At 39.0% G+C, this 14,279-nt stretch overlaps 2 protein-coding genes across 11 annotated transcripts in view; one reads left to right on the top strand and one right to left on the bottom strand.

Annotated features, from left to right (window-relative positions):
- Window positions 1–12,988, top strand: part of DDX6 (DEAD-box helicase 6) — a 38,138-nt gene extending 25,150 nt beyond the window's left edge. For all 10 annotated transcript variants that reach the window (XM_084976311.1, XM_005667408.3, XM_084976314.1 and 7 more), the window contains 4 exons: window positions 2,292–2,355; window positions 5,957–6,058; window positions 7,106–7,284; window positions 8,636–12,988. In XM_084976311.1, coding sequence (XP_084832437.1) covers window positions 2,292–2,355; window positions 5,957–6,058; window positions 7,106–7,281 — 342 coding nt within the window. In that variant the 3' untranslated portion in view covers window positions 7,282–7,284; window positions 8,636–12,988. The remainder of the gene's footprint in view (window positions 1–2,291; window positions 2,356–5,956; window positions 6,059–7,105; window positions 7,285–8,635) is intronic.
- Window positions 1–14,279, bottom strand: part of IL10RA (interleukin 10 receptor subunit alpha) — a 926,736-nt gene that overhangs the window by 196,433 nt on the left and 716,024 nt on the right. The window lies entirely within an intron of this gene.

The raw sequence follows: 14,279 nt of genomic DNA, 5'->3' as shown, positions 1-14,279 counted from the left end.
ATTATATATGAGTAAATAGTGTGTAAATGCCAAGCATAATAGAAATGTGAGATTTTATTCCTTTAATCTTAGGTTTGTGCTACTATTTAATATAGTAATTACTAGCCACATGTGGCAATATAAATGAGTTAAAATTAGACAATATTTAAAATTTAGCTTTTCAGGAGTTCCCATCATGGTGCAGTGGTTAATGAATCCAGCTAGGAACCATGAGGTTGGGGGTTTGATTCCTGGCCTTGCTCAGTGGGTTAAGGATCCGGCGTTTCTGTGAGCTGTGGTGTAGGTCGAAGACTTGGCTCGGATCCTGCGTTTCTGTGGCTCTGGCAAAGGCCGGCAGCTACAGCTCCGATTAGACCCCTAGCGTGGGAACCTCCATATGCCAAGGGAGCGGCCCTAGAAGAGGCAAAAAGACAAAAAATAAAAATAAAAAGTAAAATTTAGCTTTTCAGTCACACCACATTCCAGGTGCCACAATACATGTAACTAGCAACAGCCAACGTTTGGAAAGTATAGATACAGAACATTTCCATCATTGCAGAAGGTTCTAATTTCTCTGTATACCTCCTCAGGTACCTTTTTTTGGGGGGGGGCACACCTGCAGCATATGGAGGTTCCCAGGCTAGGGGTCCAACGCCAGACCCTCAATCCGCTGAGTGAGGCCAGGGATCAAACCCTCATCCTCATGGATGCTAGTCGGGTTTGTTAACTGCTGAGCCACAATGGGAACTCCACTTAGGTACATATTTTTTTCTTTAGTGTTTGTCTTAAGAAGAGGATGCACTCTCTTGTTGTAACAGAGAAATTCAAGACTACAACAAGACAACATTATGCGTGTGCGTGCTAATAGTATTATGAAATTTCATGACAGGAAAGCAGTTTCTGTAGGCTGACATTAAGAACTTAACCCACATTTGGTTTCCTAAGAACCTTGATATCATGGATCAGATACCATAATATAGTCACCTAATATTAAAATTATCACAAGATGAGTTCCCTGGTAGCCTAGTGGCTGGTTAAGGATCTGGCTTATTAACTCCTGTGGCTTGGGTCACTGCTGTGGCACAGGTTCGATCTTTGGCCCGGGAACTTCCACATGCTTCAGGTGCAGCCGAATTAATTAATTAAATGAAATTATCACAGGAGATGAATTTATTAAGCTGAAGAGAATATTTCAGAATGGAAGGACACTGCATTGAAAGACCAATTTGCTGAATGCTGTATTTATTGCTTTTGCTAGAGTCATTATGTATGTGTTTTCATTTTTGTTTTTTCATTAGGACGTAGTGACTTTTAGTGTCTGTATATATTAACTGAAAAGATAAATAGTAGCTGTTTTAGTCAAGCCAGATTTCTGGCATCCTCTGATACATTTTAAAAGTAAATATAACAAAAACATGCTGGGGAGTTCCCATTGTGGCTCAGTGGGTTATGAACCCAACTAGCAATTAAAAAAAAGCTGAAAATTATCACTTAAAATCCACTTCAGCAAAGAAGAGAAATACCTTTAAGAACTGAGAAAAATGCTACATATAGATGTGAATAGGTATGTGTTAGTTGCTTATTAATTCCCAGGGGAAGAAAATAATGATTCATTTTTTTCACGTTTTTATTTTTATTTATTTTTTATTTTTTTGTCTTTTGTCCTTTTTTTTCAGGGCCACACCTGAGGCACATAGACGTTCCCAGGCTAGGGGTCTAATTGGAGCTATAGCTATTAGCTTACATCAGGGCCATAGCAGTGCCAGATCTGAACTGCTTCTGCAACCTATACCACAGCCCACGGCAGCACCAGATCCTTAACCCACTGATCAAGGCCAGGGATTGAACCCGCAACCTCATGGTTCCTAGTCAGATTCGGTTCTGCTGTGCCATGACAGGAACTCCTCGCCTTTTATTTTTAACTTGTATGTATTGAGTTGGCTTTTGTCATTTATTTTATTTATTTCTTTTTAGGTCCGCATCTGTGGCATATGGAAGTTCCCAGGCTAGGGGTCGAACAGCAGCTTCAGCACCACAGCCACAGCAACTCAAAATCGGGGCTGTGTCTGCCACCTGCACCATAGCTTACAGCAATGCTGGATCCTTAACACACTGAGCGAGACCAGGGATTGAACCTGTGTCCTCCTGGGTGCTTGTCACATTCATTCCCACTGAGCCACGGCAGGAACTCAGCTTTTCTCTTATTTAAACAAATTCAGGTAAAAATATTTGAGTAGGATAAAAAAACAATGGAAATTTTGGGGCTTTGTGTGAGTTTTAATCAAATCAAATGCATATTGCTTTGTTCCTAGGAACATCGAAATCGTGTGTTTCATGATTTCCGAAATGGCTTATGCCGCAATCTTGTTTGCACTGGTAAGTATTACCTGTTGTTATTCTTCTTAGTTCTGCTCTGCTTTCTCTGTCCTGTTATACAGTGGAGCCTCTGACATAGTCTAGGTCATCCTAATACCATTTCTAGATTTTTCTGAAGCTGAGAAAGAACTGCAGTTAACTTTTGAAATTAGATTCCATACCTAAAATGGCAGCAGACTTAGGGCACTTACACTTACATATCTGCCTTTTAATCAGTTTTGAGGTTTTCCTAGTAGTCCTAACATACAGGAATATATGTTATGTATACATACACAAAGTGAATTATGTTAAGAAACTTATGTTTTGGAAGTGGCCTTTTTGGGGTTTTTGCCAGAAGCAGGCTAATTTATATTTCACAACATGAAGTAAAACAAATGGAGCCAGGTGGACAGTGAAGATTAGGCAAAGGCAAATGGATTCAGTAGTCTCCTTGCTAATACTAATGTAGTCTTAGTATTGATATTAGATTAATCATCTAAACTAACTTTCTGGATAGGAGGAGGAACCTGGATTTTTTAACTTTTTTGGCCATCCCCACGGCATGTGGAAGTTCCTCCGCCAGGAATCAAACTCCATACCACAGCAGCGATCCAAGCAGCGCATTGACCATCCTGGATCCTTAATTTGCTGCACCACAGGGAAGCTCCATAATTTTTTAACTATGCACACACACAAATACAGTAATCATAAATATAGTATTTAATGAATTTTTTGCATGTATGTACACCCCTATAACCACCATACCCAGATCAAGATTTAGGATATTTCAGAGTTAGATTTTTTTTTTTTTTTTTTCCCCTTAATGGCCACACACCTTGGGCCAGGGATTGAATCCCACCCAGCCACAGCTGCAGCAGCACCGGATCCTTTAAGCCATTGCACCAGGCTGGAGATCAAACCCACACCTCTGCAGTGGCCCAAGCTGCTGCAATCGGATTCTTAACCCACTGCACCACAGCAGGAACTCCAAGAATTAGAATTTTGGGAGATGCTACTCTAGAAATACACTTTAGATTTTTTTCTAGCAGAATATTAAGTTTGCTGATTTGCAAAAGGACTATCAGATATCTCACGTGCTTCCAATTTATCTTGATACTCTGCCTTACATCTGAAAGGACCATTAATACAGCTGTAAAATGTGAATGCCTTAAACTGAATTCTGAATAAATACCTGTTGAAATTTATTCATTATAGAGATATTCATTGATATTCAGCAAATACTTATTTACTCTTTGCCATGTTCTTAGCTAGGTGCTGTTGCAATAATATATTATTCCCTAATTTTATGTTTTATATATTTTACCTTTACACACACACACACACGCACACACTCCCTGCACTTGGGGAACCTATAATCTAGAAGAGGAAATGGTCGAATAGTTCATCAGTGAAATGTTTAGAATAACAACTCTAAAGCAAATTCAGAATGTACAATGGACCCTTGAACAACATGGGTTTGAACTTCACAGATCCACTTACATTCAGATTTTTTCACTAAATATGTGCTACAGTACTGCATGATCCACAGGTGGTTGAATCTGAGGATATGGATGGAACCGTGAGAGTTCTAAGGGCTGACTATAAAATTATATGCAGATCTTTAACTGAGAGTCCCTAACCCCCAAGTTGTTCAAGGGTCAACTATATAAGCAAACAGAGTGCCATTTGTCATTAACCATTTCCTTATTTGAGAATGAAAAATACTTTTGTAAGTATTACTTGCAAAGGTTTCCCTCAGAAATTGTTGAATTTTTTCATCTTTCTGATTTTTCAGAACAGCAAGTAATGTGTCGTTAAATAAGTACTAAATAACATTCATGTATAAAATGTATAAATAAGTGGAAAGTACCACCACTCTCTTCAAAGAGCAGTAGTTTAATCAGGGTTAAAGAGGTAACATTAAGATTCTAAGGCAGGAGTTTCTGTTACGGCTCAGTGGTAGCAAACCTGACTAGTATCCCATGAGGATTCGGGTTTGATCCCTGGCCTCCCTCAATGGGTTAAGGATCTGGCTTTGCCACGAGCTGCAGTGTGGGTCATTGTTGCGGCTCCAGCGTTGCTGTGGCTGTAGTGTAGGTCGGCAGCTACAGTTCCAATTCGACCCCTAGCCAGGGAACTTCCATGTGCCGTGGGTGCAGCTCTAAAAATAAGAGGGGGAAAAGATTCTACGGCAGAGCCTGCAGACTTTTTCTGTAAAGTGCCAAATAGTAAATATCTTAGACTTGGCACACTGTATGGTCTCTGTTACAAGTTATTTGGTTCTGCCATTCTACCTCAGTGGCAATATATGTAAACAAATGAGCATGGCCACATGAAGTTTTATTTCACAGCAGTACAATTTTATTTATAACAATAGGCATTGGGTTACATCTACAAGGGAATAAGGATAATTTGTAAACATGAGGCATGTATAATAGATAATCCTAGATTTTCATAAGAGAGGGAAGTAACTAGTATCTATTAGAGGTAAAATAACTTTATGCTTACTTTGAGGTAATCTGAGAAGAGAGGAAATTGTAATTTATAAGCTATAGATGAGTTTCAGACTTGGAGAAGAAGGTTTCTCAAGTTGGGGGAATGGTATAAATAGTAATCCATAGAGTGCTAAGAAGATATGTTTAAGGAAGGGTAGTGCATGGGTTTGGTGGAGAGGAAGATTTGAAATGTGTTAGACAACTATGTTAGGACCAAGAGTATTGAGTGGAGGACTTTGAATGTTGATTTTAAATTTTATTTGGGGGCAATTTAAAATAATCAAAATTCAAAGCAGTATTTTAGGAACATTTATCTGACTGTCATGGATTATTTTGATGTGTGGAGCTGATAGAAGCAGGGAAATCTAGTCATTAGCCTATTGTAGTTGTTTTTACCTGTATTTTTCAAAGCCTAAATTAGCATAATAATTGTGGGATTAGAAAAGAGTAGAAGGGATGGCCTTGCTTATTATAAATCATTTAGCAGAATGGCATGAATGAATTCTAAGCAGAGCATAATTACTATTAGTGGACTACCTCTTCTTTTTAAAGTATTCTACATTACCCAACAAACTTTAAAAAAAAACTTACTCTGTTAATCTTGGATTAAATACTCGAAAATAGATGAAAGAGAATTACACTCCTGAGACTTATGAATTTATAGTTTATCAGTCATCCTGGATTTTCAGTTACCTTAGACTACTTTTTTTTTGTCTTTAGGGCTGCATATGCTGCATATGGAGGTTCACAAACTAGGGGTCCAATCGGAGTGGAGCTATAGCCTCTGGCCTACACCAGAGCCACAGCAACGCAGAATCCTTAACCCACTGAACAAGGCCAGGGATTGAACCCGTGTCCTTGTGGATGCTAGTTGGGTTCCTTAACTGATGAGTCACCGCAGGACTCCCCTTTAGACCACTTTTTAAAAACTTTGTTACAGGACTGGAAAAGGATAGCTTCTGAGTAGAAAGCTGCTTATGGCAATGTGCATGAAAAGTTATGCCAATAATTTGCAAATACTTTAAAGTTAATGAAGTGAATAAAATTAGGTTATATTAGAAAATATGCTAAAGGGTATTATGGCACCAAATTGGAAGATCTAATGGAGTTTTTTGTTTGTTTTTTAGATTTGTTTACCCGAGGTATTGATATACAAGCTGTGAATGTGGTAATAAACTTTGACTTCCCAAAGCTGGCAGAGACCTATCTCCATCGAATTGGAAGATCAGGTGAGGAAAAGGAAGATGTTCTTTGTGGAACTTTTTGAGTTTAACCACTAAATTTTGTTCCTTTTGTGAAGATGTGTGTGATAGCAACTAGAACAGTGAATTAAAACTAATTTAGCTGTTTGGTATATAAATATATGACTAGGGAGTTCCCGTCGTGGCGCAGTGGTTAACGAATCCGACTAGGAACCATGAGGTTGCGGGTTCGATCCCTGCCCTTGCCCAGTGGGTTAAGGATTCGGCGTTGCCGTGAGCTGTGGCGTAGGTCGCAGACGCGGCTCGGATCCCGCGTTGCTGTGGCTCTGGCGTAGGCTGGCGGCTACAGCTCCGATTAGACCCCTAGCCTGGGAACCTCCCATATGCCGCAGGAGCGGCCCAAGAAATGGCAAAAAGACCAAAAATAAATAAATAAATAAATATATGACTAATTTCTATTTTTTCCAAAATATCTATTAGAGGTAAAATAACTTTATGCTTACTTTGAGGTAAAATTCTCAAATGAGAATCTCACTTGTGTAATTGTACTGTTGAGCATGTATATTTTGGCAATTTTTAACACAAATGAGCACCCCTTTTTTCACTTGAAAAAGTTAAAATAGAAGTACTGGAGTTCCTGTCGTGGCTCAGTGGAAGTAAATCTGACTAGTATCCATGAGGATGCAGGTTTGATCCTGGGCCTCACTCAGTGGGTTAAGAGATCTAGTGTTGGCATGAGCTGTGGTATAGGTGGCAGATGTGGCTCAGATCCCATGTTGCTGCAGCTGTGGTGTAGGTCCAGCTCCAGTTGGACCCCTAGCCTGGGAACCTCCATGTGCCCAGGGGTGTGGCCCTAAAAAGACAAAAAAAATATATATATATATAAAAGAAGTACTACTGGAGGCTGTGAAACCTGAGGTTACTATAATGTGTTATAAGGGGACCATCAGATCAGGGTTCATATACTCAGAATGGCCCCCAAAACTTTAACCCTACATAGTTTTACCACTTACAGACTAGTGCTTGCACATTGATCCTCACATTTAATTTTTGTTAAATAAAATTTTTTGTTAGGTCGCTTTGGTCATCTTGGCTTAGCCATCAACTTGATCACATATGATGATCGCTTCAACCTGAAAAGTATTGAGGAGCAGCTGGGAACAGAAATCAAACCTATCCCAAGCAACATTGACAAGAGCTTATATGTGGCAGAATACCACAGCGAGCCTGTAGAAGATGAGAAACCTTAACAAGTATGTGCATACCTGACAGAAGAGATAAGTGAGCATAATGTTTAATAAAGGAAAGAAATGAAGGTCCTTTTTCCTGGGGGAAATTTGATGTCGTACTGTATATAATTAGCAGTGAAGGTTGAAACACCTCTCAGCATAAATGACAGTAAACAGGAAGTATCTTGGTTGAAGTTGTGGTCTTATTGGAGAATCTATAAATTCTATTTTTGAATTGCAGTCTTCCTAAGTAATGTAGTATGTGTGCAGTACTTGAAACAAATTCAGACTTCTAAAATAATGAAAGCAAAAAAGAATCTTAGCAATTTTGAGTATGAAAACATCTTTGCTGTTATCCTCTGTCACTCAGTCCTCTCTGTTAGTGTTCACTCTTAATTTTGAATGAATACCTTAATAAATCAGGTTAAATTACCTATAATTCCTCATTGCTAAATGAGTAATCAGGTTGTGAGGATAACTCCTATTTTAAATACCCACTCTGGTTTTCTGCACCTACCCTCTCATCTTGGATTCTGGTAGAAATATGCTCAAAACAAGGCTTGTCATACATAGCTCCCTGATGGCTCAGCAGGTAAAGAAACCATTTGTCACTGCTGTGGCTTGGGTTTAATCCCTGACTCAGATATTATAGCATGCCGTGGCCACCCCCCCCCCCCCAAAAAAACCCCTAAAACAACAAGACTAAATATAGAGGAATGAGGGCTGCTTTGGAAGTTTTTTGTTTTTAAGGAAAATCTAATTTGAGAGACAATAGTTTACAAGTTAGCAGTGAACATTTGATCTATTATTTTTAGATATTTCAAATTACTCTCTTCACCTTAACCTTTTTCTCCTAATTAAAAAAATTTTTTTTCATAAAGTATTGGTTGATTTACAATGTTTTAGTAATTTCTACTATACAATAAAATGATTTAGTTATACACACACAGACATCCATTCTGTTTCAAATTCTTTTCCCATATAGATGATCACAGAATATCAGGTAGTGGTCCCTGTGCTCTACAGCAAGTCCCTGTTGGCCAGTCTTTTTTTCCCCTAATTTAAATGTTAAACACAGAAGTCTCAGACGAACATAAAACTAGCTAATGAATGTTTGAGTTGAGTTCATGTAAGGCTTTGAAAAGTTAAATTTGTTGTGGGTGACTACTGCCTATTATCAGAACTTTCAGGCTTTCATTCTGTCTCTGGCATGCTTAGCAGAAATTCCTTAATCCTGAGTGGATTCTGTAATAGGCAAAGGCTCAATAGGAGCTGTTGTAGAGAGCATTTAGGATGGGGGTTGTGAACATCTACATATCTGAGTTCATGTTGCTTTCACAACATTAATTTTAGGTTTCTTCCCTTTTTCCTTTAGGCTTTGTCAAACTACAGAAGGCTCGTTTGGATCTCTGACACATTGTTTTTGGGGGGATACTCTTCTCTTTGTGGGTTTTTCATCTTCTTTTATTTTGGAACTATGAAGACTTAAAGGAGCTCATTTTTTCTTTTTTTTAACTGGTGAAGAGAAAAAAGCTGAAAAGGAGTTTACCTTTTTTGTTCCACTTGTTTGCACTGTGTGCTGACTGAACATTAGTTGCACTAACTGCTGGTTTTTTTAATGTTTTCTGGGGAAGGGGGACAAGGAAGGAGAAGAAAGAAGAGAAGGGGAGAAACCCTAAAAAGAGAAGAATCCTAATGAACACAAGCTTGTCTACGATTTCAGAATTCTTCAACAGCTGACTCTTGAGTGCATTTCAACTTCTCCCTGGTTACTCATCCGTTTTTTAAGCCTGAAGAGCTTATTACTTATTTGTGCGAAGTGCCTTATGCTATGAGACCATTCAGAATATCATCTTTTAGACAGAGCCCGAGGAATCAACAATAGTAATTTTTTTTTTCTTTAAAAAATTTTTGTCTTTTCATTTTGGTTTCAAGTTGAAGTCTTATCTCTTCCCTTTCTACCTGATACTCAAGCCCAGGGCTGGAAGATGAAACGTATTAGTAAATGTTAAATACCATTTTCTTTTTCTTTATGTGGAGGAGTTGATATGCAGCTGCAGTTCATCCGCACTGTAAATACATGTATTTAAAAAAAAAAAAAACAATCCCAAGTAAAAATTTCTTCTGGGCTGAGTAGATGCAACATCATCGCTCCCAAAGGAAAGAGCAGTCTATCATTGCAGGAGCCATATGACAAGCCTTTGTGCTCTATAGCAGAACACTAAAGACTGGTTTACATACGTCTCCATTAGCAGTTATGGCACTTGATGTGTAGACATGTCAGAGCCTTGACCCTCTTTCCTCTGTGGCAGAGCGTGTCCCATAGAAAATTGGGTGTGTATACTTGTATAAACTTTGTAAATAAGTTTTTTTCTGGGTTCATATATATATATACATATATATATATATATTTTTTTTTTTTTGGATGAAGGTTGCTGGGATTAAGGGGATTAGAGTGATTATGGGAGCAGCTAAAGATGAGAGGGGCTCAGTTTTCCGCAACACTAAATTCTAAAAAGTACTTTGGCTTCTTACTGTAGAGAGCAGACCTCTCTGGGTACCCTGTGTTGGAAAAGGGACCCAGAAGTCTGGGATTCACTGCTGCCACACTGTTTCATATAGTACCTTTGGAGGAGGCCTGACAGAGAGAGCAGGGAAGCTTCAGAAACCTACAATCCAAGATGTTATTTTTGAGATGCTCTCTCTGATGCTATTTCTTCCCCCTTTTTTGAAAATTTGAGGAACTTTTCAAGCTCAGTAAAAGGGGACAAAGAATAATTTGCCTTGCAGTGTGGGAATTTCATTGAGTGGCAGTGTCTGTGAGTAGTATATGTATAAAGCATGGAGTTGCATTTCAGAATATTAGCCAGTACCAGCTTTGGTAACATTAGCAGTTCTGGGGCTTACTTTCTGTGGATCACCTCCTATACCATGTTAAGTGTGTTGCCCTCTGCCCACTTTGATACATAAACTTGCAAGAATGGGCAACCCCTGAGAGCTGTTAACTTTCATGCTGCAGAAAGCTGCTTGCCATCTTCTTGCTTTGTGACAAGAATTATCTGTCATTTTGCATTGTAAATTGCTGGCAAATGCTTTACAGTCAATAGTGTTGCTTTAAATTGTGCCCCTCCCAACATGCTTGATGTTTGGCCTGATCTCCAGGCAAAAGGAGTGAGATGAATCAAAACCAGTGAACTTTTTTTTTTTTCTAATGTTTTTAATTCCCTTTTAACCCAGTGTACTAGGTCAATCAGGAGGCATCTAGGGTTTAAAATTTTTTTTAATTTAATTTACATATTCCATTGTTTTTCAAAACCCCACAATATTCCAAATCGGTCCTGCATAAACTTTCATGCTTATTAGCTCATCTGGATAAAGAAATCAATTATCACAGTTGCTTTTTTGACTACTTAGTTCTAAGCAAAACTATCTGTGACTCACCCAAAATTCCTTGAGGAACAAAATCCTGTAGATGCCTCTTGATCAGACATAGCCCTAACTCCTTAAAAACTGTAGCAAGAGCTGCACAGTACAAACTCAAAAAAGAATAATTCGTTTATCTGCTGTCTAAGCCGTATATATCTATCCAGCCAATGTTGGTTACCAAATACAAGCTCTAATTGAGGAAGTAACCTTTTTCCAGGGAGGGGTGGGGGGAGGAATTTAAAAGGTATCAACTTTTGACCAAAAAATGTTTCCCCTTGTACTGATGCAGCTCTCTCTTTCTCCCCCACCTCTGGCGAGATAAGAGGGATCATTCATTATAGAAGAAAAGCAAGAAAGACTCATAAATGCAATTTCGTGTCTCGCTAGAAAGTGGGTGACTAAACAGCGCAGTCTCCTTTGCCATCCTCAGACTGTGCTCTGCCTGGTGCCACATGCCTGTGGGTCCCTCTAAAAGCACAGACTTTAAATTGAAAGTGTTATTGAAGTACAGCCTCTGATGAGGAGTGGCACTTAAAAACTATCTGGGACACCACTATTGGACACAGTCTTGTAGAGGCAGCTGTCCAGTTTTGGTGCTTGACTTGTGAATAGGAATTGTTAAATGGAAAGATGCTCCAAGAACTAGGTCAAAGCCTAGTTTTTTTGTTTTTTGTGTTTTTTTTTAAGTCCCCGCTCACAAATAAGGAGCTTTGTTACTATTGGAAGTTGTTTTTGTGTTCCTTCCAACGTTGGGTGTTTAAGTAATGGTAATATTTTTCCAGTGGCTCGTTTGGATCAAAACTATTCGTCCTATTTTTAATATTTAAATTATATCCAACTCATGGTTTAACCAGTGGCTGTATAGTTGTGTAATGGGTTATGGACTGTTACATACCTTACTGCCTCTCTCTCTCTCTTTCCTTACATTCCAATGGAGAAACTTTCTTAGCTTTTCCCTTAGGAATGGAATAAATGTATTCTAAAATGATCTTCCGTGGGAAGAAGTAAGGGAGAGGGATACCTAAATATAGCTCTCAATTATTTTCAAATTGGACCCAGCATTATAATACAGGTTGGCCCCAAAGGCTGGTAGGGGTGGGCCAGGGGAAGGCAATTGATTATCATTATTTGTTTTCAGAATGAGATGGGAGCATCTTTCCTTTGCCATGTGCTTTGTGTTTGATAACATCATACTTGGGTTAAAACCAGACAACTCAGCACAAAGCCTTGAGTATAAATTGTTGGAATCAAAACATCTCATTCTGAATACTTGGTTTAGTTTTTTTTCTTTTCTTTTTTTTTTTTTTAATGGGGGTGGGAGGGATGTTACTGTGCCCCAAAAGGGAGGGTATCTGCACTAAGGATTTAGAAACACTTTGGAAGCTCACAACCTCATCAGAAACTGCCTTTAGCCACACTCCTGACCTTTTAGATGAGTAACAAAAAAAGACAAAATCAGTTCTTGGGAATTAAGCCATGTTATTTTAATTTGCTACTTTTTTCAGTGTTCTGTGTATCTTAAAAATTGTTATTGTCGAATCATTTTCTGGCAAAATACCTTTGTCAAGCAAAATTACTGGCCTCATGGGAGTTGATGTCAGTCAACTTTTTGGTGAGCTGAAGTGGACTTTGGTGAACTTGTAGTTCTACTTTATATCCCTAGAGATAGTTTTTTTAAAAAACTTCCAAAGAAAATCCACTCTCCTTTCTGATCCAAAAACTCATCTTTGGGGTAGAGAGTTAAGTGTCCAAAGGTTAATAGTTCATGAGGTCAGAGGGAGCTAGCCTGGCACCTGGACTCTGCCCCTCCATAGCTGACAGATCCCAACAGAAGTGTATTTAAATTCTCCAGTAGACAATACTGGGCAGGGCAAGGGAGGGGGTAGGGTTGGGTTAATGAAGATACAGGCGACTGTATTTTAACCAGTGGTTGTGGGGGAGGGGTGCCTGGAGAAAACAAAGTCACTATTCCCTTTTGTGAAACAAAATTAAAACTTGAAAAAATTTTTTTTGTTCAGTAAAAATGGGATAGAATTCCAGTGTCCCTAGTCACAAGGGACCAGTTCCACTGAGAAGTGAACAGTGGGGACTCAATTTTGAAAACATTTGGGGAAAGGGAAAATTGGCTTTCTGTTAATTGGCAAATGTTCCAGTGTGGCTCTGTTTTTGTTGGAATGTGTTATGTTGTATGTACACATATGGACCAGAGTCTCTGCTGAGTTTATAAGGTTCAGAAAAGATGGTTGATAAAATCTTGGGTTTTTTTGTTAGTTTATCTCAATAAAAGCCCACTGGAACTCCAGATGTGTGTGTGGTATTTTCTTTAGCAGCAGGCTGTGTGGTTTAGGAATACCTGCCTTTGAAATCATTTTTGCCTAACATTCTGGTGAGTCAGTAAGATTCTCAGCACTGCTTCTGCGAGTGCGGTTGAGCAATATCTGAGCACACCTTCATCCAGCTTTAGACATTAGCCCTACCATTCATCTTCGACTTTGTTACCTTTCATAGCCTAAATAGAACAGTCAATCATTTGAGAGAGGTGATGACCCACAGCATGTCTGGGGATTACCAGTAGTCACCTCCCAGAATTGTTCAAATGTTTCTGAAAGTTGAACTTGCTCACAAAAATTACTTAGGAATTAACAATACGAATGAAATTGTGTATGCTAAGACCTACAAACACTGATGAAAGAAATAAAAATACCTAAATAATTGGAGAAAGACACTTAAAGCTGAACAGCATCTTCACCCCACTCCAAAAGAAATACTTCAGGGTAACAAATACGTGCAAGACTTGTATGCTAGAAGCTGCAAAACAGGCTGATTAAAGAAGTTGGGCCTAAAGCATAGAGTGCCGTGTTCACAGACTGGAAGACTATTGCTAAGGCGTCAGTCCCCAGTTTCAATGTAGTTCCAGTCAGTCCCAGCAAGCTTTTTGCTGAGATAGCTACAAGCTGATTCTAAAATTCATTGGGAAAGGCAAACTAAATTCATTGGGAAAGTTTTGAAAAACAACAAAGTTGGAGGACTCATGACCCAATTTCATGACAAGGACAAGGACACTACAGCAGTCAAGGAAGTTGTATAGTCATTCAGTTAGTTCAGTACAATACTCTGGCCACGAAGAAATGTAGAAAGACTTGCCATCAACCTTTCACCTAAGGAGCAGAGAATGGATGTGTACAGTCGGGTTTAAGGTCATTTTTCCTCATAAATGCTGTGTGGGGCAATCAATGGTTCCTAGGACATGAGGTGCATTTCTATTACCTGTTAATCTAATTACAGAACACAGAATCCCAGGTATCTGCCTCTGAATCTGCTCTGCTGGGCTCACTGTCTCCAGAGATTGACCTGTATGAACCACATAAATAGTCTGCTCTCTAGCTCCCATTTGGGTTTGCTCGCCAGGGGTTATCCCCCCTCCAGGAACTTAAAGCCAGAGTTGGTATTCCTTTCATTCCCCGCCTTAGGATGCCTCTAGTTGCTTTGTCCCTCAACAGGTCTATGTCATCCTTATTTTCTGATAACCATCCCTCCCCCTTGGTGGATTTTCCCTACACCCACACCTTTATAAACAGGCCTTATGTAAAAAA

The sequence above is a fragment of the Sus scrofa genome, chromosome 9 (assembly GCF_054392235.1).
Source record: "Sus scrofa isolate SSC_HxYL_T2T_F1_AM1 chromosome 9, Sscrofa_HxYL_maternal_Yorkshire_Landrace_v2.0, whole genome shotgun sequence".
Lineage (NCBI taxonomy): Eukaryota > Metazoa > Chordata > Mammalia > Artiodactyla > Suidae > Sus > Sus scrofa.
This window is presented reverse-complemented; position numbering and strand designations above follow the sequence as displayed.